Raw genomic sequence first — 25,085 nt, forward strand, 5'->3', positions numbered from 1 at the left:
GGCAATCTCCGTGATTCGGCCACCTACATCAACGAGGCGGCTCTAGACATTAGTACTCTGGTGTCTAGAATTTCTTCAGCAGCGGTAGCTGCTCGTCGCACCTTGTGGCTGCGATCCTGGAAGGCGGACGCAGATTCCAAGAAAGGTCTGGAAGCGTTGCCGTTTACCGGAGAAGTTCTCTTCGGTCCAGATCTGGATAAGATTGTGGCCACGCTGGCGGCAGCCAAATCTGCTTGTCTCCCGTCGGCCGCTGCTCCTTCTGGTTCTGGACCATCGTCCTTTCGGTCATCTAGGGCCCAGGGCAGGCCCAAACCACAGTCGTTTCCTCGACAGGCTGGCCCTAAGAAATCGGTCAAGCCCCGGAAACAGGCATGGAGTACCAGACGTCCGGCCCCCAAGCCAGATGACAAGCCTGCGGCCTGACGGTCCGGGTCTCCCCTTGGGGGATCCCAGGGTGGGAGGCCGCCTGCTGCAGTTCTCCCGGTGTTGGTCGTTCACTACGACAGACACTTGGGTTCTGGAGGTGGTCTCCCACGGGTACGCCCTCTCCTTCCGGCACAGACCCCCGGCTCGATTCTTCACCACGGGTCTACCATCAGACCGGAACAAGGCTACGGAGCTGCGGAAGGTATTGCACACTATGCTCCAGGCTGGAGTTATAGTGTCTGTTCCATTCTCCCAGAGGGGCCAGGGTTTCTATTCAAATCTATTTTTGGTACAGAAACCCAATGGGTCATATCGTCCGATTCTCAACCTCAAAGCACTCAACAAGTCTTTGCGGGTCCCGAGGTTTCGGATGGAGACCCTACGGTCCATCATTCTGGCGCTGGAACCTGGGGACTACATGGTGTCATTGGACATACAGGACGCTTACCTGCATGTCCCTATTCTTTTGCGCCATCAAGAGTTCCTTCGGTTTGCAATCCGCAGCGACCACTTCCAGTTTCGGGCGTTACCTTTTGGCCTGGCGACAGCACCACGTGTTTTCACCAAGGTGATGGCGGTCATGGCGGCTTCTCTGCGGCTGCAGGGAGTCCGCATGTTGCCGTACTTGGACGACCTGTTATTGGTGGCAGGATCTCCAGAGCTCCTGTTACACCACTTGGACCTGACCATTGCACTGCTGCAACGGCACGGCTAGCTAATCAACTGGCAGAAGTCCACTCTAATCCCGTCTCGGAGGATTATGCATCTTGGAGCCTTATTGGACTCGGGACAGCAAAGGATCTTCGTGACGGAGGACAAGATCTCTGCTTTACAGTCAAGGGTGCGCAGTTGTCTGCACAGCCGCCGGGTGTCCTTACACTCGGCGATGAGGTTACTGGGCTCCATGGTGTCGGTGTTCGACATGGTGGAATACGCCCAGTTTCACTCCAGACCTCTGCAGCACCTGTCCAAGTGGAACGGGCTGCCTCAGTCTCTGAAGTTCCAGACAATTGTGCTCACCCCGGAGGTTCGCCTGTCCCTTGCGTGGTGGTTAAAGACGACCCACCTCAACAAGGGACGTCCGTTCTGGGTTCCAAATTGGGTCCTGTTGACAACGGACACCAGTCTTCGGGGCTGGGGAGCAGTTTCGGGTCCACACTTGTTCCAGGGCAGGTGGACGCCGACAGAAGCGGAGCTTCCAATAAATATCTTGGAACTCCGTGCGGTCTTCAATGCTCTCCTGCAGGCACAGCGGTTTCTCCAGGGTCACCCGGTGCAGGTCCAGTCGGACAACGCTACCACCGTGGCCTACATAAACAGGCAAGGAGGAACTCGCAGTCGGGCGGCTCTCGTAGAGGTCTCTCGGATCCTGGTTTGGGCGGAGCGCAATCTTCCGGCCATATCAGCGGTCTTCATCCCGGGAGTGCTAAATTGGGAGGCGGAATTTCTAAGTTGCCAGGACGTTCATCCAGGGGAATGGTCCCTGCACACGGACGTTTTTCAACTACTGGTGGACAGGTGGGGTCTTCCAGAAATCGACCTCATGGCGTCCCGGCACAACAAAAAGTTGCCGGTGTACGGGTCTCGCACAAGAGACGAAGGGGCGTCTCTGGTGGATGCTCTGTCCGTCCGGTGGACGTTCAGGTTCGCATACCTGTTCCCTCCGGTCTCCCTTCTTCCACGGGTAATCCGGAAATTCAAACAGGAAGGAGGGACGCTCCTGTTGATAGCTCCCGCGTGGCCCAGACGGCACTGGTTCTCAGACCTTCAGGGTCTGTCCGTGGACAGTCCTCTGCGGTTGCCGCTACGACCGGACCTTCTGTCTCAGGGTCCTTGTCTTCACCCGGACCTGACTCAGCTGTCTTTGACGGCGTGGCTGTTGAGACGGCCATGCTGAGGTCCCGGGGGTTTTCCAGCTCTGTGGTGCGTACCATGTTACGAGCTCGGAAACCGTCTTCCGCGAGGATATACCATCACGTGTGGCATACGTTCTTCCAGTGGTGTCGACCGAGAGGTTATGCACCGTGGGAGTTTCGTCTGTCTCGGATTCTCGCCATCCTGCAAGCGGGACTAGATCATGGGCTTCGCCTTGCTTCTTTGAAGGTACAGGTTTCGGCCCTATCTGTCTGGTTTCACCGTAGGATTGCTACAATCCCGGATGTGCGCACCTTTATGCAAGGTGTTCTCCGTATTCAGCCGCCCTTTGTTCCACCTGTGGCGCCTTGGGATTTGGCTGTGGTCCTGAGGGCTCTCCAAGGACCGCCGTTTGAACCACTGGGCTCAGTGGATATTAAATGGCTAACAGCTAAGACTGTTTTCCTTCTGGCCATTGCTTCGGCCAGACGTGTTTCTGAGTTAGGGGCTCTTTCTTGTAGACCCCCTTTCTTGGTTTTTCATGGGAACAGGGCAGTGCTCCGCACTCGGCCCGAGTTTCTTCCCAAAGTTGTTTCCCAGTTTCATGTTAACGAGGAAATAGTTGTTCCGGCCTTTAACTCACCGGGTCTTTCCGTGGGTGAGGCCTCTTTGGATGTTGTGCGGGCCTTAAGGACTTATGTTGACCGCACTTCTTCGTTTAGGAAGTCGGACGCTTTGTTTGTCCTCTATGGCTTCCGTATAAAGGGTTGGCCTGCTTCAAAGCAAACTTTGGCAGCCTGGATCCGTATGGCTATTTCTGAAGCTTATCTTCATGAAGGCCTACCGGTCCCTCCTTCTCTGAAGGCTCATTCCACTAGGTCTGTGGGTCCTTCGTGGGCAGCTCGACGTGGTGCCTCGGCAGTTCAGATCTGCAAGGCTGCTACGTGGTCTTCTGTCCATACCTTCGTGAGGTATTACAGGTTTGACACCTTCGCCTCTCAGGATGCTTCCTTCGGGCGGCGGATTCTCCTTTCTGCACAGGAGCGTCCCCACCCTTAAAGGATACTGCTTTGGGACATCCCCAAGGTATCCTGTGGATACCCTATGGACCCTGAAGTAGAAAATATGAGATATGGTAAGAACTTACCCTTGTTATCTCTATTTCTACGAAGTCCATAGGGTTCCACAGGACTCCCGCCCTGTCGCACCTGTGCTGCAGATGGGCTTTGCTCTGGTCACCGGTTTTCCGTCTCCCTCTGGTGAGAATGTGATTCTTGTATGTGTCCAGATCTTTGTTCTCTCTCTTCCTTCTCCTCCTCCGGCCTATGGCTTGGTAACTAACTGAGGTGCCTTGGCCCGGGGGCGGGGTATAGGAGGGGGACCTAGTGCATCCTGGGAGGCTGAAAGCTTAACTCTTTGGTGCCCTGCGACTGACGTCACACCTATACCCCAAGGTATCCTGTGGAACCCTATGGACTTCGTAGAAATAGAGATAACAAGGGTAAGTTCTTACCATATCTCATATTATCCTGGGCGAAGCAGGGGACCAACAGGGGGACATGTCGAAACCTATTCTAATAATAAATGATTCTAAACAAATATATGGATATATATAAATATATATATATATATATATATCACTGTATACACAACAGATAGACTTATGTCCTAAACAGCCACAAAGTGGATCCTGGATTCAGATCTGGGGGTATATTTACTAAATATCGATTTTGGATTCTGGGCCTGATTCAGAGCCGGATGCTCTTTGAGAGCGCTCGCTCTGAATCAGGGCGTCCCTTTTTTTTTTAAAGACGGCCTCCTGGCCACTCGCATAGCTGTAGGTGACCACCCACAGCTTATGCGAGCGGCCAGGTGATGGTCGCGATGGTCAAGACCATCGCAACCATCGGGCTTGCGACGAGACCCTTGTGGTAGTGTCTCATGGCCGCAATCAATGTTTTCCCATAGTTCAATAGAAGATCCCTTCATTTACTATTGGAGGCCGTCGCCGTCCCCTCCCTGCCCCCAAACGGCAGCAGACTGTCAATCAATGACAGTCTGCTGCTGCTCTGCGTGCGTTCACGCATGACCCGTGCTGCACATGCGCAGGATGGGTCTGGTGCCTGCGCAGATACCTGCGCTGATAAAGGCCCTTCGATCATAAGCTCTTTTGTGCAGGTCCGTCGTTAACTTCTGTTATTTGATTTCATAACATCAAGTTTAATTTGTGTGATGATTCCCTAAATGTACAGCAATACCTATGTCAGAGCTTTTTCAATAAAACTAATAATGTCACCATTGGCATTATGTAGTTAGAGTATTGTGTCTTGACAGTGGTACTGTGTTCCCAATCTGCAGGTTCTTTGGCACAAAATGGATGCTGTTCCTTTCCTCCGGAATCTATGCTTTGTTTGTTTCAACAAATTACTGGGAAAGATATTACACACTTGTCCCTTCAGCGACCGTCATCGGAGTCATGATTGTTCCCTTCTGGGCGTCGATAGGGAACTACATAACCAGGTAAATGGTACAAGTTAAAGACCCCAGTAATGGTTACCCCTAAAAATGGGAGACACTAGATGTTGTAAAATGAACCATCCTCCTGACTACAGAAGTGTTTTGTACTATCTACATCTGTATACAATATGTACAAATTGGGGGTAGGGGGGTATCCTGTTGCCTATAACCCTTCCACCCACCCTACTCTTTTCACATGCTAAACTTATGTGATCATAGAATGGCCACAGATTTATGTATTACATATGTCATTATTAGGCAGGGACCAAACAAACGCCACCTCCCACAATGCAGTGGGAAGCAAGGTGAGTCGATTCTGAGTGGAGTATTCTCACACAATAGCTCTGGCCCCGATTGGCTCAGAACTAGTCAGATGACAGCTGGAGAAATTTGGGGGTATATTTACTAAAGGTTGATTTTAATCAATCTAAATCGATCAACATTGATGTTGTGTTTCTGAGACTATATCCAGGGTGCCAAGAGGGGGGGGGAGCGAGTACTAATTGCCCAGGCCCAGGCTTGCTGGAGGGGCCCAGGTTCAACGCTGCCCCCCCCCCCCCCTCTTATCTTACAGGCAGCCCAGCACACAACAGCATGTGATGGGCTGCACTGCAGTGGGAGACTGCTCGCTGCAGCAGCAGCAGTCTCCTCTGCCTGTTGGGGGAGCGATCACTCTGATCGCGCCCCCTCCCCATGGATCTGCGTCGAGCTGAGGGGCTCAGCACCCCCCTCCCCTCCCCAGCATACAGCGCAAACTAGTTTTTATCCCCTCAAGGGGGCATGGCCATGTCTTCCACGATTAGGCTACGCCCCCTTCCTCTGAGCCAGGCCCGGCTCTCAGCGCCCCTGGCTATATCACACATTTACTAACAATTAAAAAAAAAAAATTGTTAGTATATGTGTATATGCATCAATTGATCTAGATTAAAATCGACCTGTAGCAAATATACCCCTTAGTATAGCATACCTCCTAACTGTCCCGCTTCCAGCGGAACAGTCCCGTTTTTCTGGGACTCTCCCGTTGTCCCGCCCGCGGGCCGCAGTGTCCCACGGTGGGGGGGGAAGTTGAGGAGAACACAAACCGCTCACGGGTGTACAGGAAGGGAACAGATGTAGGGAGAGCCTGGGGACTGCCCAGCGTCTCGGAGACTGCTGGGCACCCCCCCAAAGTGACGAAAACGGGGGGAAGCCGCAAGGCTCCGCCCTGTTTGTGTAGCCTCCGCCCCTTTTTACTCAAGCCACGCCCCATTTCGGACCTGCCCCTTCTTAACAAGTTTAAATGTTGGGAGCCATGGTATAGTATTACCGTAATTATAGAGGCTGATTTTATTACTCATGAGCTGCTGTTGGAACAGATTCCAGCAGCTTCGCTGGATGTGTCTCTCGCCATATTTCTCTAACAGCCCATGGAGGTGCGAGCAGAAATCAGCGGCTGTAATCTCACTTATGTGTGCACATTTCAGGTCCCGTTGGCAGCTCGTGTCTAATTTATCTGCTCCATGTTGTAATGTGCAGATATAAATAGGTTTCAAACAGCAATTGTTAACTGAGAAATGAGCTATGTTTCCTGTTTAAAGGTTATTTTATATATGTAAGTGTTATCCACTTTTCAATTTCTCAGTCTCATCGTCTTTTAGGCTGCAGCTGATTACATTTTGTACACGTTTTTAGATGGACTACATCTGTGTGTGCATTGACCTTAGTGGGTATATTTACTAACGTGCAGGTTTATAGAAGTGGAGGTGTTGCCCATAGCAACCAATCAGATTCTAGCCATTATCTGCTAGTAGGTGCTAGATAAATGATAAGTAAAATCTGATTGGTTGCTATGGGCAACATCTCTACTTCTAAAATCCCGCAGTTTAGTAACTATACCAGCTATGAGTTGTGAGATGTCGGGGATGAGTGAATAGTATGTTGAGAAGATGTGAGGTAGTGGAGAGATTGTGGAAAGCAAAATGTAGGATAAAGGCATAAACTTATTATGTTTAATTACCATGAAAATGTATGATCGTTTGGTTGTTTACTACACAGAAGAAAATAGCAAGAATAAACCGAACCAGAATAGGACATATTACATCAGCTTAGTGTCATATATATATATATATATATATATATATATATATATATATATATATTAGATACAGATATAGATATATATAATATATATATATATTGTGATAGGATCACTGGTAAAGTGGTCTGTGGCAGGTACATTTGTCCCAGATTCCTGTCTTTTGTGTTTTAAACCCCCAGGAGAAAGTCTGCAGTGTAGCAGGCTTGAGTTTCGGCTTTTTGAAAAGCCTGTTTGGGACCTGGGGGTTGTGGGTGAGAGGAGAGGGAGGGCTCCACCCACGGCCACTCCAGGTTTTGGTTCTCGCAGCCTGGTAACAGGCTTGTTAGTTTTCCACCTGAGAGTGGCCAATATAAGCCTAGTGTGTTTAGGGCTGAGTGTCTCACCTGGGAGAGCAGACAGGGAGTTTGCTCAGAGACACTTGGAAAATCTATCTGTAAGTACTGTGCTGTGCTTTGTTGCTGGCGAGGGCATTAGGCCCTGCCAGGTTCTGGTAGTGAGGGAACTACCTGTGAAGTTAGTGCCCCGACAGGGCTAGGATTTATGTTTATGTTTTCTTTATGTTGTTTCTGACATTGTACAATAAAGACTGACGCCGACCAGCTTGTACTCGCTTCCAGACTGGTGTGCTGCTTCCCTGCTGCTGTGTGTGTGTGTGTAAGGAAGGAGTCCCCTACCCAGGAGAGAGACCTCCTAATCTGACTGTGTCACAATATGGTGGAGAATGCTGGCATCCACACACACTGAAGTTGCAGCAAGAGGAAAACTTTCCATTTAAAAATTAAAGGGACAGACACCCAATTTGTGAGTGTGGAAATAACACTGTGTCCTTGGAGTCCCATAGAGGAGGCGTCAGCCAATGCTCAGAGAGGCAAGGTTCAGCTTCCAACCTACACCCCAGGACAAAATGGAGGAAATTATTAAGGCCTTGCTCCAAGCTACAGGAGCTCAGCAGGAGACGAACAAACTTCAGCAGGAGACCAACCAACTTCAGCTGGAATCTACCAGGGCTCAGCAGGAATCCACCAGGGTGCAACTGTTGGCCTTGGAGACAGCCCAGAGGCAACAACAGGTCGCCATCGAGGAAACCCGCCAGGCCTTAGCGGAAAACAGCCAGGCCATAAGAGAGGTGAACAGCACCTGGTCGCCAGGCCCAGAGAGGTTACTACTGGTCCTCCCACCCCCATTCACTCCATACGAGCCAGTCACTTCCTCCAAAAGATTACTTCGGGCGATGATGTGGAGGCCTATCTCGCCGCATTTGAAAGAACGGCCGAGAGGGAGGGTTGGCCCAAGGAGCAGTGGGCAAGTCTGGTGGCACCTTTTTTGTCTGGGGAGCCACAAAAAGCATATTTCGACTTATGCCTGGCTGATGCCAAGGACTATAAAAAACTAAAACAGGAGATCCTAACTCGCTTGGGAGTCACCACCTTTGTTCGTGCCCAACGGGTCCACCGTTGGGAGTTCCATAAGGACAAGCCTCCACGTTCACAGATGCATGACCTCGTCCATCTGTCCTCAAAATGGCTACAGCCCGAGACGCTGACGGGACCACAGATCGTGGAAAGGGTCGTGATGGACCGGTACCTGCGATCATTACCTGTGACTCTGCGCAAGTGGGTGAGCCATGCAGACCCTAAGTCCGCGGACCAGTTGGTCGAGCTGGTGGAGAGGTACGTGGCGGCTGAGGAGCTGATGAGTATGCCCCACCGAGCCCCGATGGCGCACTGGCGAACTCCCACAGACACTGGTAAGACTGTTCCAGGGGAGAAGGGTGCTGGGCGGTGGAATGTACTTAAGACTGAGGGTGTAGAACCTGGAGACAGGCCTGCCAGGCCGGGAAGGTTCTTGCCCCGTAAACGACTAGACATTAATATGACTCAGTGTTTCCGATGTGGTGGCTTCGGCCATATTGCCGCTAATTGTGCACTTACAACTGAACCTATGCAATGTGATACTGCTCATGTCTACCGCAGGGGGTCTTTCTTTGCACAGACAGCCTGTACGGCTGACCGGCAGGCTGAGACTGATAAGCACATGTGTGTACTCACTGTAGATGGCAACCGAGTAGAGGCACTGTTAGACTCTGGTAGCTTGGTGACACTTATAAAAGCTGAGCTGGTGAACCCCTTGAGGCGTAAGGGGAAAACTGTTGGTGTGACCTGCATATATGGGGATACTCAATATTATGTTACTGCCGAGGTGAACATCGAGACACCATGTGGTTCTGCTATAGTTTCTGTAGGTTTGGTACATGGTCTAATGTACGATGCAATATTGGGGAGAGACTTTGCTCACTTCTGGAAGTTGTGGGAAAGCCGTTTTGTTCCAGAGGTGAACAACCCCGATCCATTTGAGAAGGTTGTCGATGTAGTGGAGGAGGGAGTTTCTTCTGAGTCAGAGTTATTCCCTTTTTCTACTATGATTGGCGAACTAGAGAATGCGGAGCGTGACAGTGGCCCGCCAACTGATGTGCCTCCCATTGAGGTGGGAAGTGTTGTTGGGCCAGGTGATCGTCTGCCTGATTTAGAGGTCAGAAGAGAGGTCTTTGCCGTGGAGCAGTTGAATGACCCTACTTTGGTAAAAGCCAGGGAGAATTTAAAAGTAGTTGATGGTAAACCCGTAGACCCTGATAGTCCTTTGTCCTATCCCCACATGGCAATGTGGCAGGATTTGTTATATCAGGTGACTAAGAAGGGGGAAGATGTTGTGGAACAACTAATAGTTCCCAAAGCCTACAGAAGAACAGTGTTGGATCTGGCCCATGGTCATATAACGGCAGGCCATCTAGGGGTAGAGAAAATCACTGAGCGAATAATGCAGAGGTTTTTCTGGCCCGGGCTTCATAAGGAGGTATCTGACTTTTGCGCAGCCTGCCCTGAATGTCAGTATCGTGCTCCCAGGCCACATTTTAGGGGTCCACTAGTTCCATTGCCTATTATAGAGGTGCCGTTTGAAAGAATAGCGATGGATTTGGTTGGACCCTTAATGAAGTCTGCCAGGGGACACCAGTATATTCTGGTCATAATGGATTACGCTACCAGGTACCCGGAAGTGATCCCGTTGCGCAATACGTCAACCAATACCATTGTCAGAGAGCTAGTTCATGTCTTTAGCAGGCTGGGTATGCCTAAGGAGACACTAACTGACCAGGGTACACCGTTTATGTCCAAAGTCATGAAAGAGTTATGCCGCCTGTTCAAAATCGAACAGTTAAGAACTTTGGTTTATCACCCCCAAACCGATGGGCTGGTCGAGAGGTTTAACAAGACGTTAAAACACATGCTTAGGAAAGTGGTCGACAAGGATGGTAGGGATTGGGATTACTTATTGCCGTATTTATTGTTGGCCATAAGAGAAGTTCCCCAGTCCTCCACCAGGTTTTCACCCTTCGACTTGTTGTATGGGAGACACCCAAGGGGGTTACTAGACATTGCCGAAGAGGCATGGTAGGGGCAGTCTAGTCCTTACAAAACGGTGATTGAGTATGTTTCTCAAATGCAGGAGAGAATTGCTGCGGTAGTGCCGATAGTGAGAGAGCACCTGGAACAGGCTCAACAGGCACAGTAGAGGGTATACAACCGCAATGCTCGGTTACGCAGCTTTGCTCCTGGGGACAGAGTGTTAGTATTGGTTCCCACTGTGGAAAATAAACTTTTGGCTAAATGGCAAGGGCCCTTTGAAATCTTAGAAAGAGTGGGGCAGGTCAATTACAAAGTTTACCAGCCGGGGAAAAGAAAGCCGGAACAGATATACCATATAAATCTGTTAAAGCCCTGGAAAGATAGAACGTTACTGTCGGCCGTCCAAGACCCTCCAGCAAGTCCAGGGCCCTTAGTTCCCGAAGTGACAGTGGCAAAAACCCTGTCTGCAATTCAACAACAAGAGGTCAAGGAGTTTCTGATTAGAAATAGGGTGCTGTTCTCTGACGTACCTGGGAAAACCTCGGTCATTAAACATGACATCATCACTGACCCAGGGGTTAAAGTTAATCTAAAGCCCTATAGGTTACAAGAAGCACAAAGAGAATCGGTGTCGATATGCTAGAGTTAGGGGTTATTGAAGAATCACATAGTGAATGGTCAAGTCCCATTGTGTTGATTCCAAAGCCCGACGGGAGTGTGCGTTTCTGCAATGACTTCCGAAAGTTGAACAGTGTTTCAAAATTCGATGCCTACCCGATGCCAAGAGTGGATGAACTGATTGAGAGACTAGGGACGGCAAGGTATTTAACCACTCTTGACCTAACCAAAGGGTATTGGCAAGTACCGTTAACCGAGAGCGCCAAACAAAAGACAGCTTTTTCAGCGCCAGAGGGCTTGTTTCAGTACAAGATGTTGCCCTTCGGGCTACATGGGGCACCTGCTACCTTCCAAAGAATGATGGACAGGATTCTAAGGCCCCATAGATGGTATGCGGCTGCTTATCTGGATGACGTGGTCGTTCATAGTCCTGATTGGCAGTCTCACTTACCCAGGGTACAAGCAGTGTTGGACTCCATCTATAAGGCAGGTTTGACAGCCAACCCAAAAAAGTGTTGTCTAGGCATGGAGGAAGTAAAATATCTGGGATACACCATTGGCAGAGGCCTGATAAAGCCTCAGCTCAATAAAGTTGATGCCATACAAAACTGGCCACGGCCTCTGAATAAGAAGCAGGTGAGAGCCTTCTTGGGAATTACGGGGTACTACAGGAGGTTTATACCCAACTTTGCCACCATGGCAGTCCCACTGACTGACCTGACCAAAGGCAAACAAAAAGTCATGGTAGAATGGAGTCCTGAGGCAGAGAAAGCTTTTCAGGAGTTGAAAGTAGCGTTGTGTTCCCAACCAGTCCTGATGACTCCTAATTTTAAAAGGGAATTCATAGTACAAACCGATGCATCAGAAGTAGGTATAGGAGCGGTCCTGTCCCAGAACAAGGAGGGTGAGGAACACCCTATTTTCTATCTTAGCAGAAAGTTGAATGTACATGAGAGAAACTATGCCACAGTGGAGAAGGAGGCGTTGGCCATAAAGTGGGCGTTAGAGGCTCTCAGGTACTACTTGGTCGAAAGAAAGTTCAAATTGATCACTGACCATGCCCCTCTGAAGTGGATGTCTGAAAATAAGGACAGTAATGCGAGAATTACAAGATGGTTCTTGGCGTTACAAACTTTTAAATTTTCAGTGGAACACAGGCCAGGAAGCCAGCTGGCCAATGCTGACGCCTTGTCATGCGTTCATTGTTTGGGGGCTTCAGTTGTTCCGCCCCACAGGTCGAAACAAAGGGGGGGGATATGTGATAGGATCACTGGTAAAGTGGTCTGTGGCAGGTGCATTTGTCCCAGATTCCTGTCTTTTGTGTTTTAAACCCCCAGGAGAAAGTCTGCAGTGTAGCAGGCTTGAGTTTCGGCTTTTTGAAAAGCCGGTTTGGGACCTGAGGGTTGTGGGTGAGAGGAGAGGGAGGGCTCCACCCACGGCCACTCCAGGTTTTGGTTCTCGCAGCCTGGTAACAGGCTTGTTAGTTTTCCACCTGAGAGTGGCCAATATAAGCCTAGTGTGTTTAGGGCTGAGTGTCTCACCTGGGAGAGCAGACAGGGAGTTTGCTCAGAGACACTTGGAAAACCTATCTGTAAGTACTGTGCTGTGTTTTGTTGCTGGCGAGGGCATTAGGCCCTGCCAGGTTCTGGTAGTGAGGGAACTACCTGTGAAGCTAGTGCCCCGACAGGGCTAGGATTTATGTTTATGTTTTCTTTATGTTATTTCTGACATTGTACAATAAAGACTGGCACCGACCAGCTTGTACTCGCTTCCAGACTGGTGTGCTGCTTTCCTGCTGCTGTGTGTGTGTGTAAGGAAGGAGTCCCCTACCCAGGAGAGGGACCCCTAATCTGACTGTGTCACAATATATATATAGATATCTCCCTAACTAACTTAACTGATAGCTTACACAATTTATAATCATAAACCAAAAGTGTCCTTGACCACAGGCAATATTGGTCAATGGTGCTCTCCTGAGTCATGTATCAATAGTATTTGACCAAAAGAGAGAAAAAGACCAGGACACTTGAAGGTGACATGTTTTACATATACAATATAAGTTTTATTAAACGCTAGTTAAATTGAGTGAACAATACAAACATTGTTAAAAACATCCAATAACATAAATACATTTTGCATCTGCGAAATATAGACAATATTCTCTTTCATATGGTTATTATACCAGGTAGAGAATAATACAGTGTGATTCAAAAGTCAGGTGCGGCGAGTCTATACCATATCCATATGCTATGCCAGAGGTTCCCAAACTCGTTCCTCAAGGCAGGTACAGGTTTTAAGGATATCCATGGTTGAGCACAGATCGTTTAATCAAAAGACCCGAGTAACTAATGAAGTCAACTGTGACCAAGCATGGTTATCCTTAACACCTGTACCATTAGGGTGCCTTGGGGACTGAGTTTGGGAACCTCTGTGCTATACCATAAATCACACCATGTTCTCTGCACAATTAACTAATATGTGTCATCAAATGTGTGAGCAGGAAATCACATTAACCCTTAAGTCTCAATTTAGTTGAGAAATCTTATACCATCAATGTGCATCACCTATATCATGACATATAGGTATGTAAATTATTTCAACAATCAGACTCTCTGGTTTACACATGCAGTCATTCACAATGGAAACACCCTTGATGTTATATCGATATGATGTACCGTAAATGTATAATTTTATATAGTACAAGCATTTTAATCATTTATCCATCATGCAGAAAAGACAGGTAACCCAAATTCAGCTTGTTGGATGATATCTCAATACACATTAAATTCAGTATAACCAGTTTCTTAACCTCTGTGTCTTATATCATAAGACCACATTAATATCCCAGCAAACACACAAGACAATTTAATTTGTCCAGCGTGCAGGCATTGTGATATACATTGATGAATACTGCTTAGTGTGATGCCCTAATTTGCTAATACAATATATCAGACAATTGATGATTGGGCATCACAGTAAAGCATAGCTTAAGGATCTCTATATACCTTATTCCCTCTGCTGCTTACTAACTCCATCGTGCATATACTGTATATAATTTTTTTTCTGTTTCTCTCATATATATACACATACAGTCAGGTTCATAAATATTGGGACATTGACAGAATTTTCATATTTTGGCCTCTATTCACCACCACAATGGCTTTGAAATGAAACAAACAAGATTTGCTTTAACTGCAGACTTTCAGATTTAATTTGAGGGTAATTACACCCAAATCAGGTGAACGGTGTAGGAATTACAACGGTTTCTATATGTGCCTCCCACTTTTTAAGGGGCCAAAAGTAATGGGACAAACTAAACAATCCTAAATCTAACTTTCACTTTTTAATACTTTGTTGCAAATCCTTTGCAGGCAATTACAGCCTGAAGTCTGGAACGCATAGACATCACCAGACGCTGGGTTTCATCCCTGGTGATGCTCTGCCAGGCCTCTACTGCAAATGTCTTCAGTTCCTGCTTGTTCCTGGGGCATTTTCCCTTCAGTTTTGTCTTCATCAAGTGAAATGCATGCTCAATCGGATTCAGGTCAGGGGATTGACTTGGCCATTGCATAACATTCCACTTTTTAGCCTTAAAAAACTCTTTGGTTGCTTTTGCAGTATGCTTCGGGTCATTGTCCATCTGCACTATGAAGCGCCGTCCAATGAGTTCTGAAGCGTTTGACTGAATATGAGAATATAATATTGCCCAAAACACTTCAGAATTCATTCTGCTGCTTTTGTCAGCAGTCACATCATCAATAAATACAAGGGAACCAGTTCCATTGGCAACCATACATGCCCACGCCATGACACTACCACCACCATGCTTCACTGATGAGGTGGTATGTTTTGGATCATGAGCAGTTCCTTTCCTTCTCCATACTCTGGTACAAGTTGATCTTAGTCTCATTTGTCCATAGAATGTTGTTCCAGAACTGTAATGGCTTTTTTAGATGTTGTTTGGCAAACTCTAATCTGGTCTTCCTGTTTTTGTGGCTCACCAATGGTTTACATCTTGTGGTGAACCCTCTATATTCACTCTTGTTAAGTCTTCTCTTGATTGTTGACTTTGACACATATACATCTACCTCCTGGAGAGTGTTCTTGATTTGGCCAAATGTTGTGAAGGGGTTTTTCTTCACCAGGGAAATAATTCTTCTGTCATCCACCACAGTTGTTTTCTGTGGTCTTCCGGGTCTTTTGGTGTTGCTGAGCTCTCCGGTGCGTTCTTTCTTTTTAAGAATGTTCCAAACAGTTGATTTGGCAACACCTAATGTTTTTGCTATCTCTCTGATGGGTTTGTTTTGATTTTTCAGCCTAATGATGGCTTGCTTCACTGATAGTGACAGCTCTTTGGATCTCATATTGAGAGTCGACAGCAACTGATTCCAAATGCAAATGTCACACCTAGAATCAACTCCAGACCTTTTACCTGCTTAATTGATAATGAAATAACGAGGGAATAGCCCACACCTGTCCATGAAATAGCTTTTGAGTTGATAGTCCCATTGCTTTTGGCCCCATAAAAAGTGGGAGGCACATATAGAAACCGTTGTAATTCCTACACCGTTCACCTGATTTGGATGTAATTACCCTCAAATTAAATCTGAAAGTCTGCAGTTAAAGCACATCTTGTATGTTTCATTTCAAAGCCATTGTGGTGGTGAATAGAGGCCAAAATATGAAAATTCTGTCAATGTCCCAATATTTATGCACCTGACTGTATATATATATTATATATATATATATATATTCCAAATGGGAAATAGCACATCCAGCATGTTAGATAATAGTGAGGTGCTCCATTAAAGGCCAGCTGAGTAACCGAAATATAAAAACATGCACATAGATAGGCACTCTCGGTACTGAAAAAGTGAAAACATTATTTATTGAAGCTCACATATTCTTCAAGCGATAATCAGGTCGACGTTTTGGTCCTCCTGGACCTTTGTCAAGACATAAAGAATCCAAACTGCACAAACACCACCAACGACAAGTGTGTGTATATATGTATATATATATATATATATATATATAAGGGATGTGCAGGCTCGGATAGGTTCGAATTTGGAATGACGTTTTGAAAAATCCGAACTTGGCGTGCAAATTCGAACCTATCCGAGCCTGCACATTCCTAATATATATATATAATACTCTCCCTCTCCCTCTCCCCCTCTCTCTATGTATTTATGTGTGTGTGTATATGTATATATAATATATATAGAAACATTTCTCTGTTGTCACAGAAAAAAAACAGCACTCCATAAATATGCAAAAATGTTTCTTTAGTGAAAAATGTCATAATATGGACAAATACAAACACATAACTGCTGTGCTAGTATATCCAACAATATCCAGCAATAATATACAGTCAATCAAACTCCTTAAAGCTCTTTCAAGCATCATGGACAAAAAGCAAAGTTCTCATCATATAATGAAGGTAGTTGTAGTATTTTCATGCATAGTCACCACCAATGAGTAAACTTGCTATGCTCCTGAGGAGTCAGTTGTATCCAGCAGTGGTATCCAGTCAATTCAGGCTCCTGAAGCTCAATGAAGCATAGTGAACAAACAGCGAGGTTCCCGTCAAGTATCAATGGCAGCCTGATAGTGCATAGTCACCACCATGGAACAAACGTGCTGTGGTTCTAAGGAGTCTGTATGTCACAGCCCGACAGCTGTTTCGGTGCTTCCTCACACCTTCCTCACGGGGCACAGAGTGATAGCACTGCAGTAAACCCGACACAAGATATACACCACAAATACCTACACCTGTGGGGAAAATCCGTATAATCACTCACCTGATATATCTCAATCCCAGCTTATGGCATAATGATCCGACCTCCGTCTAATCGGCAAACCTCTGTGCCGGAAATGACGTCTGCCGTTCATTCATATACTCCGGAATACCCGCTTGCGTTCCACTCGGAGGAAACGGCTCGTTTCCACGCTGTGGAATATGTTACTATAGTAACCAAGACACTGACCTAGCGTCCTGGTAGGATATTTAATCAGGTGAAAAGTGATACATATATACGGACCTCCCCACATGCGTTACAAATACATACAAAGAAAAATAACTAGCAAATGGCAATATTACATAGATTACATCTATCAAAAAGGCTGCTGTTTGTTCATCTAGCCATGAGTTAGTTAGACCCATATTAATTACATTATCTATTTCTTTTTTAAAGTTATTGGTGGGATCACTCCTTAATTTTTTGTAACAACCCTCATCTGCTAACTGTCTATAGACTTATTGTATATGTTTATCTCTATCAAGGATCACTATACCCCCGCCCTTGTCAGCGGGGCGAATGATAATATCGTTATTGTCCTTTAAATCTTTTATCGCTTCGATTTGAATTTTTGACAAATTAGAAAATGAGGTCTTTTGTCGCTTGATGGCTGGTATAGTATCTTTCTTGACTAAATTAATAAAAGTATCTATGTACGAATTGTTAACAATAGGGTCAAACGCCTATATATAGGGAAAACTATAAGAATGCTTAAAGAACGTATAGCATTACATAGGTCATCGATTAAAAAGGCATATGAAAATCTTGATACAAGCACTCCTCCAGTGGCAAGACACTTCGTATTAATGAAACATAACATCATGGATTTTCGTGTCATACCCATAGATCATGTTCCGCCCTTAAAAAGAGGTGGTAATAGGGAGAAATTACTTCTGCAACGAGAATCCAGATGGATCTATGAATTTAAAACCATGTCACCAAATGGTCTAAATGAGGAATTGAACCTGTCTAGTTTTCTTTAACTTGATATTATTCTGCTTCAAATATTTTCTTGTTTACTTAATCTATGTAATATTGCCATTTTTTTATGTGCTAGTTATTTTTGTTTGTATGTATTTGTAATGCATGTGGGGAGGTCCGTATATATGTATCACTTTTCACCTGATTAAATATCCTACCAGGACGCTAGGTCCGTGTCTTGGTTACTATAGTAACATATTCCACAGCGTGGAAACGAGCCGTTTCCTCCGAGTGGAACGCAAGCGGGTATTCCGGAGTATATGAATGAACGGCAGACGTAATTTCCGGCACAGAGGTTTGCCGATTAGACGGAGGTCGGATCATTATGCCATAAGCTGGGATTGAGATATATCAGGTGAGTGATTATACGGATTTTCCCCACAGGTGTAGGTATTTGTGGTGTATATCTTGTGTCGGGTTTACTGCAGTGCTATCACTCTGTGCCCCGTGAGGAAGGTGTGAGGAAGCACCGAAACAGCTGTCGGGCTGTGACATACAGACTCCTTAGAACCACAGCACGTTTGTTCCATGGTGGTGACTATGCACTATCAGGCTGCCATTGATACTTGACGGGAACCTCGCTGTTTGTTCACTATGCTTCATTGAGCTTCAGGAGCCTGAATTGACTGGATACCACTGCTGGATACAACTGACTCCTCAGGACCATAGCAAGTTTACTCATTGGTGGTGACTATGCATGAAAATACTACAACTACCTTCATTATATGATGAGAACTTTGCTTTTTGTCCATGATGCTTGAAAGAGCTTTAAGGAGTTTGATTGACTGTATATTATTGCTGGATATTGTTGGATATACTAGCACAGCAGTTATGTGTTTGTATTTGTCCATATTATTATGAAATTTTTCATTAAAGAAACATTTTTGCATATTTATGGAGTGCTGGGTTTTTTCTGTGACAACAGAGAAATTTTTCTATATTGATTGAACTGTGCACCCATCCCTTGGAGAATAGGAGTGTGCACACTTGCTTTACGGATTATATATATATATATATATATATATTATATATACTATAATCATTCAACTATGAGTCATGGGGTGGGGCAGAGGAAAAGTGACTTCTATCTGAGATGAGTGCAGTAATGGACAATGTCTGATGTTTGCAACTACAGAATGGCTCAGAAGTATTACGAGTTTGTGAATTATAAAGAGGATAATGTGCGGGAACAGCGCAGGATTCCCAGAGGAGCAAGTCACAAATACATTATCATCTTCCAGAGCATCTTCTACTCCTTCTTCCATGTGAGTCACAAGTAGCAGAGTGTGTCCTTTCATGGCTTCTCTATCCTCCATCTTGTTTTTTACTCCAGTGCTGGTCTCTCTCCCACAGATGAGCTTTGTCCTCTCCCAGTTTCCAATGTACTTCTTCCTCAACAAGTTCCTGTATCCCTACAACCATACACTTTGTAATGTGCACGAATGCGGTAGGTGTCCTTCAGAGATTTCTTAGCGGCCATTTTGTCCTGGCTTCCGGCCAAACCGTAAAATCTTCTGTGTTCTCCCCGCAGGTGCCTCAATACAGCACGGGGTCCTCCCAGGGTTCAACGTGACTGTCCTCCACTCTCTACCTCCAAGTCTGAGTCTCATCTATGTGGAAAGCGTTCTCATGGGAGCAGCGCTGTTGTCCATGCTGCTGGTGAGAACGGGTAACAAGTGGGTTAGTTGCCCATCACAATTTGTACAGGTTTTACATTTACATATTCAAATCGCCCCATTCAGATTCTGGTCCTCTGTGGTTCTGCATATCGGCCGACCGAGGAGATTGACCTGCGTAGCATCGGCTGGGGTAACATCTTCCAGCTACCCTTCAAGCATGCCAGGGACTACCGTCTACGCTGTTTGGCTCCCTACTTTCTGTACAGTGGTTTTGAAGTGCTGTTTGCTTGCACAGGGTTTGCACTGGTGAGTGACATGAATCTAGACAGCTGTTAAGTAGTTTGTGATCTAAAAAAGAATAAAAAATCATCTTAAAGATAATGTTATCCAAATTCCCTTGTAGTAGGGCACTCATTTTTTTTTATCTTCAGCAATTTAAAAAAAAAAAATCTATTGAATTTTTTTTGAATATTATATACTTTTTATCTTTTAAATCATTTAAATCCATTTGTTAAGGTTCGTTCACACGGCTGTTTTTTTTTTTTTATATGCCTGTTTTCAAGCAGTTAGCATTCCTGTTACCTATGGGTAATCTGCTGCAAATCCATTTGAGTGAAGGAGCCATTGGTCTGTTTTATGTTTTAAGTTTATTTATTTTTCGTTTTAAACAATGTACTAAAATACGCAAATGATGCATTTTTCACAGTTTTGCCTAAATACATTCTGAAACCCCGCAGATCGACCTGATGTCTGCACACAGAGGCAGCCATTTTGTGGGCTGAACCAATATAACATGTAAACACTAGCAGTTTAGGATGATTTATTGTATTAGAATGACGATTACGGATGGAATACCTAATTGTGTTGTCTCTTTTTGTCTTTATCCTTGCTGTGCTTTCTTACTGCCTTTCCTTCCACTCCTGTTCTCACAGTGCTACGGGGTGTGCTCTCTGGGGCTAGAGAAGCTCCCGTATCTCCTAACAGCCTACGGTTTGTCGGCTTCTATCTTTTCTTCTCTTGCTCTCAGTTTTCTCCGCCTCCCACGACAGATCCCAATAGCAGGCGGAGCCTTACTGCATGCTTGCATCCTGATTGGTCTGTTTTTCTGGAGTCCAAAACCCAGAGAGCAATGGCAGAGTTCGGTGCTCTACCTGGTGGCTGTGCTGTGGGGTATGGGCAGTGCCCTGAACAAGACCGGGCTCAGCAGTGAGTATTGGGGAGTGGGACACAGGTGGGTGTAGGAAAAGTGTTGTCTGCTTGTTTTCTAAAATGCAATTTGCTTATAAATCACCATAATTCTTTTCATCAAAAGTGAACATCAAAAAGCATTTGAATGAAATAAACAGTATAAAAAAACTAAATGAAATAATAAAATGACACACCATGTGGATCTTAATAGATAAACCTGATATTATTATTATTATCGTTTATTTATATGGCGCCACAAGTGTTCCGCAGCGCCTTACAAGGTACATAAACAAAAAAGTGACTTACAGTAAAATACAATACAATCAAGGACATGGATAATATACATTGATACATTGGTGGCCATAACACCCAATTAAGCAGCAGGGTATAAGCACCAAGTGTTAGGTGTCCTAGTGGTGAGTAAGAAGTAGATGAAAATAAAGTAAGGAGAAGTACATGAGGGAAGAGGGCTCTGCTCGCAAGAGCTTACATTCTCAAGGGGAGGGGAAGATAGACAGGCATGATACAGATGGGGAAGACAAGGAGGAGGGAGCATGTGCATGACTTGGGCACATTCACATCACTGTGGTCATATAGTGACATCAGAGTCTCATCTTTGGAAGCCATTAACACATCTGTAGACTTCTGTACATCTTGTACCTTTGCCTCACGGGTTATGCAATCACCATCTATATACGTTATTTCTTTATCGCCAATTTCAGACACCTGTGTCCCTTTGGGAGGACTTCACACCCTCAGCTATTACTGTAAGCTGAAAGTCACTGCAAGGAATCTCATCCACTCTTACAAGACGGACCTTTAGGGAATTTCCCAACTCCGACACTTCTGTCCCATCTTGTACACTGGTATAGTTAATGAGGACATCTCTATGATCCCACTGCTCATCACTCAAGACACTCTGTATGCCAGCCTTTTCAGGATCAACCTGTAACAATTGCTGCTTATGTTTATGTACTTCTGCCACACTGGGTTCAGCAAAGACATCGGACACCATTTTGGGTCCAGAATCTGACTTCAGAGTGTTATTTAACTTCTTTTCCTCCTCTAATTTTTCCACTACCATGTGGAACTTTTTCTGAGCCATAGATAGCTGCTGTACATTTATTTCAGACTCTGCCATGTTTAATTCACTTTGCGACTCCAGTTCTTTGGTATTCCTCTCCACATTGAATCTTTGCAACTGGTCCTGTGTACTTAGCAGACACTTCTCAAGGTTCTCACTCTGTTCTTGCAACTTCCAAGCCCTGCCATGGACAAGGTTAAGCTCTATCTCCAAAGATTCACTTTGCTTGGCGGCTTTATGCAGACTTCCCTTCGGGAATACATTCCTTTCAGTCAGACATTCTGAAACTGCTCTAGCTGCAGCTAAATTTGAGTGTAGAGTTTGTACTTGCTCCTTACAGCTGACTTTAAGACGGACAATCTCCATTTCTTTTCCTTCATGGTCAGTTTCCCACTGAGCACGAGTCTGTAGCATCTGGAGACACTGCTCTTTTATTTTTACAAAACTTTTCCGCCAGAGAATTTTTCTCCAATTCACAATCTTTAAGCTTTACTTGAGTGGACACAATTAAAGAGTCTTTTTCTTTTAACACCAGCGTCAGATCCACCACTTTCACTTGCGTGCGCTCTGCATCACTCTGATGTCTCTGGACACATTCTTTCAACTCTTCTACTTCCTGCTGAAGTTTCACACACTTTTGCTGCACTTCACCAATATCTTGCTCTAATACATCATTCTTTGCTAGGAGCACATCATTCTCATACTTTGTAACACATTGGAACATTTTTCAATACAGCAAAGCATTTTTCTTCATGTGGCACTACAATTACCAGCATGTATCAAACAGTCTCAATAGCCTTTCAATAGGAATCTCTGCTCCACACCACACTTGATTAGCCACACCTGACTTAATGAGCTTGAGCAATTCACCAGGATAAACCACACAATTTCGTTTAACCCTTCCAATGCTGAGGAAGTGCACATTTCTCTTCACAGACAATATACTTGCAGTTTTCACTTTTGCAAAACACTTGAATACTTCTGTTTCTGGCAAACTTTGCATCTCCCATAAGTAAAGCAATTCTCCAGCAACTTGTGTAACACTTATTTCTCTTCCTTTCCAAGGAAAAGATGTACACTGCAGCAATAGTGCACACTTGCAGATTTTTTTTTTTGTTTAAACAAAACTTCACAACAAACCTATCTTCACTCACCACCTTGACGAGCATTCCACCATGCAGGTGCAGTGAATCTCCTTTTGGCTTTCTAGGGGAGTCCAATTATGTAGTGCAATAAGCATCCATATTTTCATTTGTACTCTTGCATAGAATCTTTGGCGTAGCATCTTTATGCCCGCATTCTCCACCATATGTGATATCTTGGGGGTAATTAGCTCGGTAGATTGGTGTCAGCGGTGCAGTGATTAGGTGCAGAATTAGAGTCCACACATGGTATTCCAGTAATATAAATGAAAACGCTGCTTTTACTTCCAGCATGGAAATCAGGAAACATATAAAGAAAATAATAAACAACCTAGCCCCTATTTCACTACTTGAACCCTCTCTATAAGGGTGCAGCTAATCTGCCAATAAAGTGTCAGCCTGCTTCTCTATCTATCGCCGGCTCCAGCCTGGCTTGGCTTGGTTGCCACAGCTATACAAACACAGTCAGTCTCTAGACTCTTCCCTGTATCCTCCAGGTATACAGTAGGTCCTGGTTTTCTCAGCCTGCAGCCCAGCTGCTTCAATATCACATAGTCTGAGAGTTTTGTGGTCCCCCCTGACAACTTGCAGGTACAGACCCAGGCCTCCTGGCCCCCAATGGCTTGCTTAGCTTCATTGGTCTCTCTGGCTGCCATAATCCCACATAGACTGTCTCCAACAGCAGACTGACTAGTCTGCCTCCTCATCAGCCCACACCTGAGCTCTCTCCACAAGGCAGCAATTACACATCTTCCCAGAATCCGTTTCTCCTCTGTGTGGGCGGATCTCTCCTGCCCCACACAGAATCTGCTGCTCACCAGTGCCATCTCTGGTGATACTGCCACAGTTGCCATTGCAATGGTGCAAAAACGCCGGCAACTGAAGCCGAACTCTCCTCCCTTACGGCCCCATCTCGCCTTGGACACACTGATTTTTGTACGCAGCCTGAGCCCAAAGCTACCATTATGGAGTATATAGACCCACTTACTCGCAGCCACAAAATGGTCCACCCAATTGAATCACAATATAAAATTCTAAACTGCTCATCATTGTATGTAAAAGATGGTAAATATACAGAAACAAAAACAAACAGCGCTCTACAGTAACAACTGTATCACATTTCAGGAGCATGCAACAGGTGCGTTTTTCACGTTTTTTATAACTTCACTTTAGTGACATAAAAGTATGCTAGCACCCATTTTCAAGTACCCCAAATTTGACTGGACTACTTATTTTCACCAAAAAAATACTGCTTAATGCCATTCTTCACGGGATGCAATCGGAAAACCGACTGTCTTAATCTCGACATCCGGCTTCCCGATTGCTTTATCCCGGCGTGGGATAAATGACCGGCGTCTATATCTAGACGCCTGTCATTTACCCGGCGCCCGGCATCCCGATCGAAGGGATGCCGAGTGCCGCCAGCGGACAGCCGCGGGGGGGGGAGGGTTAAGTTTAGGGCACCCGGGGGGACTGAGACTTAGGCACCCCCCCCCGGGAGGGTTAGGCTAGGGGGAGGGAGGGTTAGCGTTAGGCACCCCCGGGGGGGACTTAGGGTTAGGCACCCCCCCGGGGGACAGGTTTAGGCAGTGGGGAAGGGGGGGTTAGGGTTAGGCACTTGGGGGGGAGGTTAGGGTTAGGCACCCCTAAGGAGGGTTAGGGTTAGGGGGTTAGGTTTGGTTAGTAGATACTTACCTTAGGGACGATCGGGATTTCCAGCGCTGTCTGGCTTCCGCTGCCGGGAACTCTGTTTCTGTCGGCCTGCCGCTTCCGGGATTCGAACTGTCGGCCACAGGGCCGGCAGTATTTCATACTGATTCCATTCTTCACCACTTTAACAAGAATGCTAATAACAAGGATTTTATCCAACTTCAGTACCCCAAATAGTTCTATTAGGCCTATTGGAACACTTCTACATTGATCCTCAAAGTTAATGCATCTTTTTGGGGGTTCAGACTGATTTCCCTTATCCTGACAGTACTTTCCGCCTGTTCTGCATTCGCCGCTTGCCGTTTTCGCCTGGTTACTAATTGAATAGGGCAAAAAGCGAGGACGAGCACTATAAGTTTCCACGAAAAGTCCGGCAGGCAAAACTTTCTTGCCGATGCGAAACTAATTGAATACCGCCCATAGAATGATAATTACCAGATCCAGTATCTAAGATTATGGGGTCCCTTTAGCAACGCTGTCGGAGCTTTTGCAATTTTAGAAGTCCCGTGTAACACAGGTCCGGTCTGTTGGTAATCCTCTGTAACACAGTCCTCTGTAACACAGGTCCGGTCTACTGGTAATCCCGTATACCACAGTCCTCTGTAACACCGGTCCGGTCTGTTGGTAATCCTCTGTAACACAGTCCTCTGTAACACAGGTCCGGTCTACT

At 45.8% G+C, this 25,085-nt stretch overlaps 1 protein-coding gene across 3 annotated transcripts in view; it reads left to right on the forward strand.

Annotated features, from left to right (window-relative positions):
• The window catches only part of UNC93B1 (unc-93B1 regulator of TLR signaling), a 70,548-nt gene that overhangs the window by 40,399 nt on the left and 5,064 nt on the right, over window positions 1-25,085 (forward strand). For all 3 annotated transcript variants that reach the window (XM_088447060.1, XM_088447062.1, XM_088447061.1), the window contains exons 5-10: window positions 4,639-4,800; window positions 18,808-18,937; window positions 19,026-19,119; window positions 19,204-19,331; window positions 19,415-19,597; window positions 20,224-20,497. In XM_088447060.1, coding sequence (XP_088303186.1) covers window positions 4,639-4,800; window positions 18,808-18,937; window positions 19,026-19,119; window positions 19,204-19,331; window positions 19,415-19,597; window positions 20,224-20,497 — 971 coding nt within the window. The remainder of the gene's footprint in view (window positions 1-4,638; window positions 4,801-18,807; window positions 18,938-19,025; window positions 19,120-19,203; window positions 19,332-19,414; window positions 19,598-20,223; window positions 20,498-25,085) is intronic.

The sequence above is a fragment of the Taudactylus pleione genome, unplaced genomic scaffold (assembly GCF_031769625.1).
Source record: "Taudactylus pleione unplaced genomic scaffold, aTauple2 ptg000414l, whole genome shotgun sequence".
Taxonomy (NCBI): domain Eukaryota; kingdom Metazoa; phylum Chordata; class Amphibia; order Anura; family Myobatrachidae; genus Taudactylus; species Taudactylus pleione.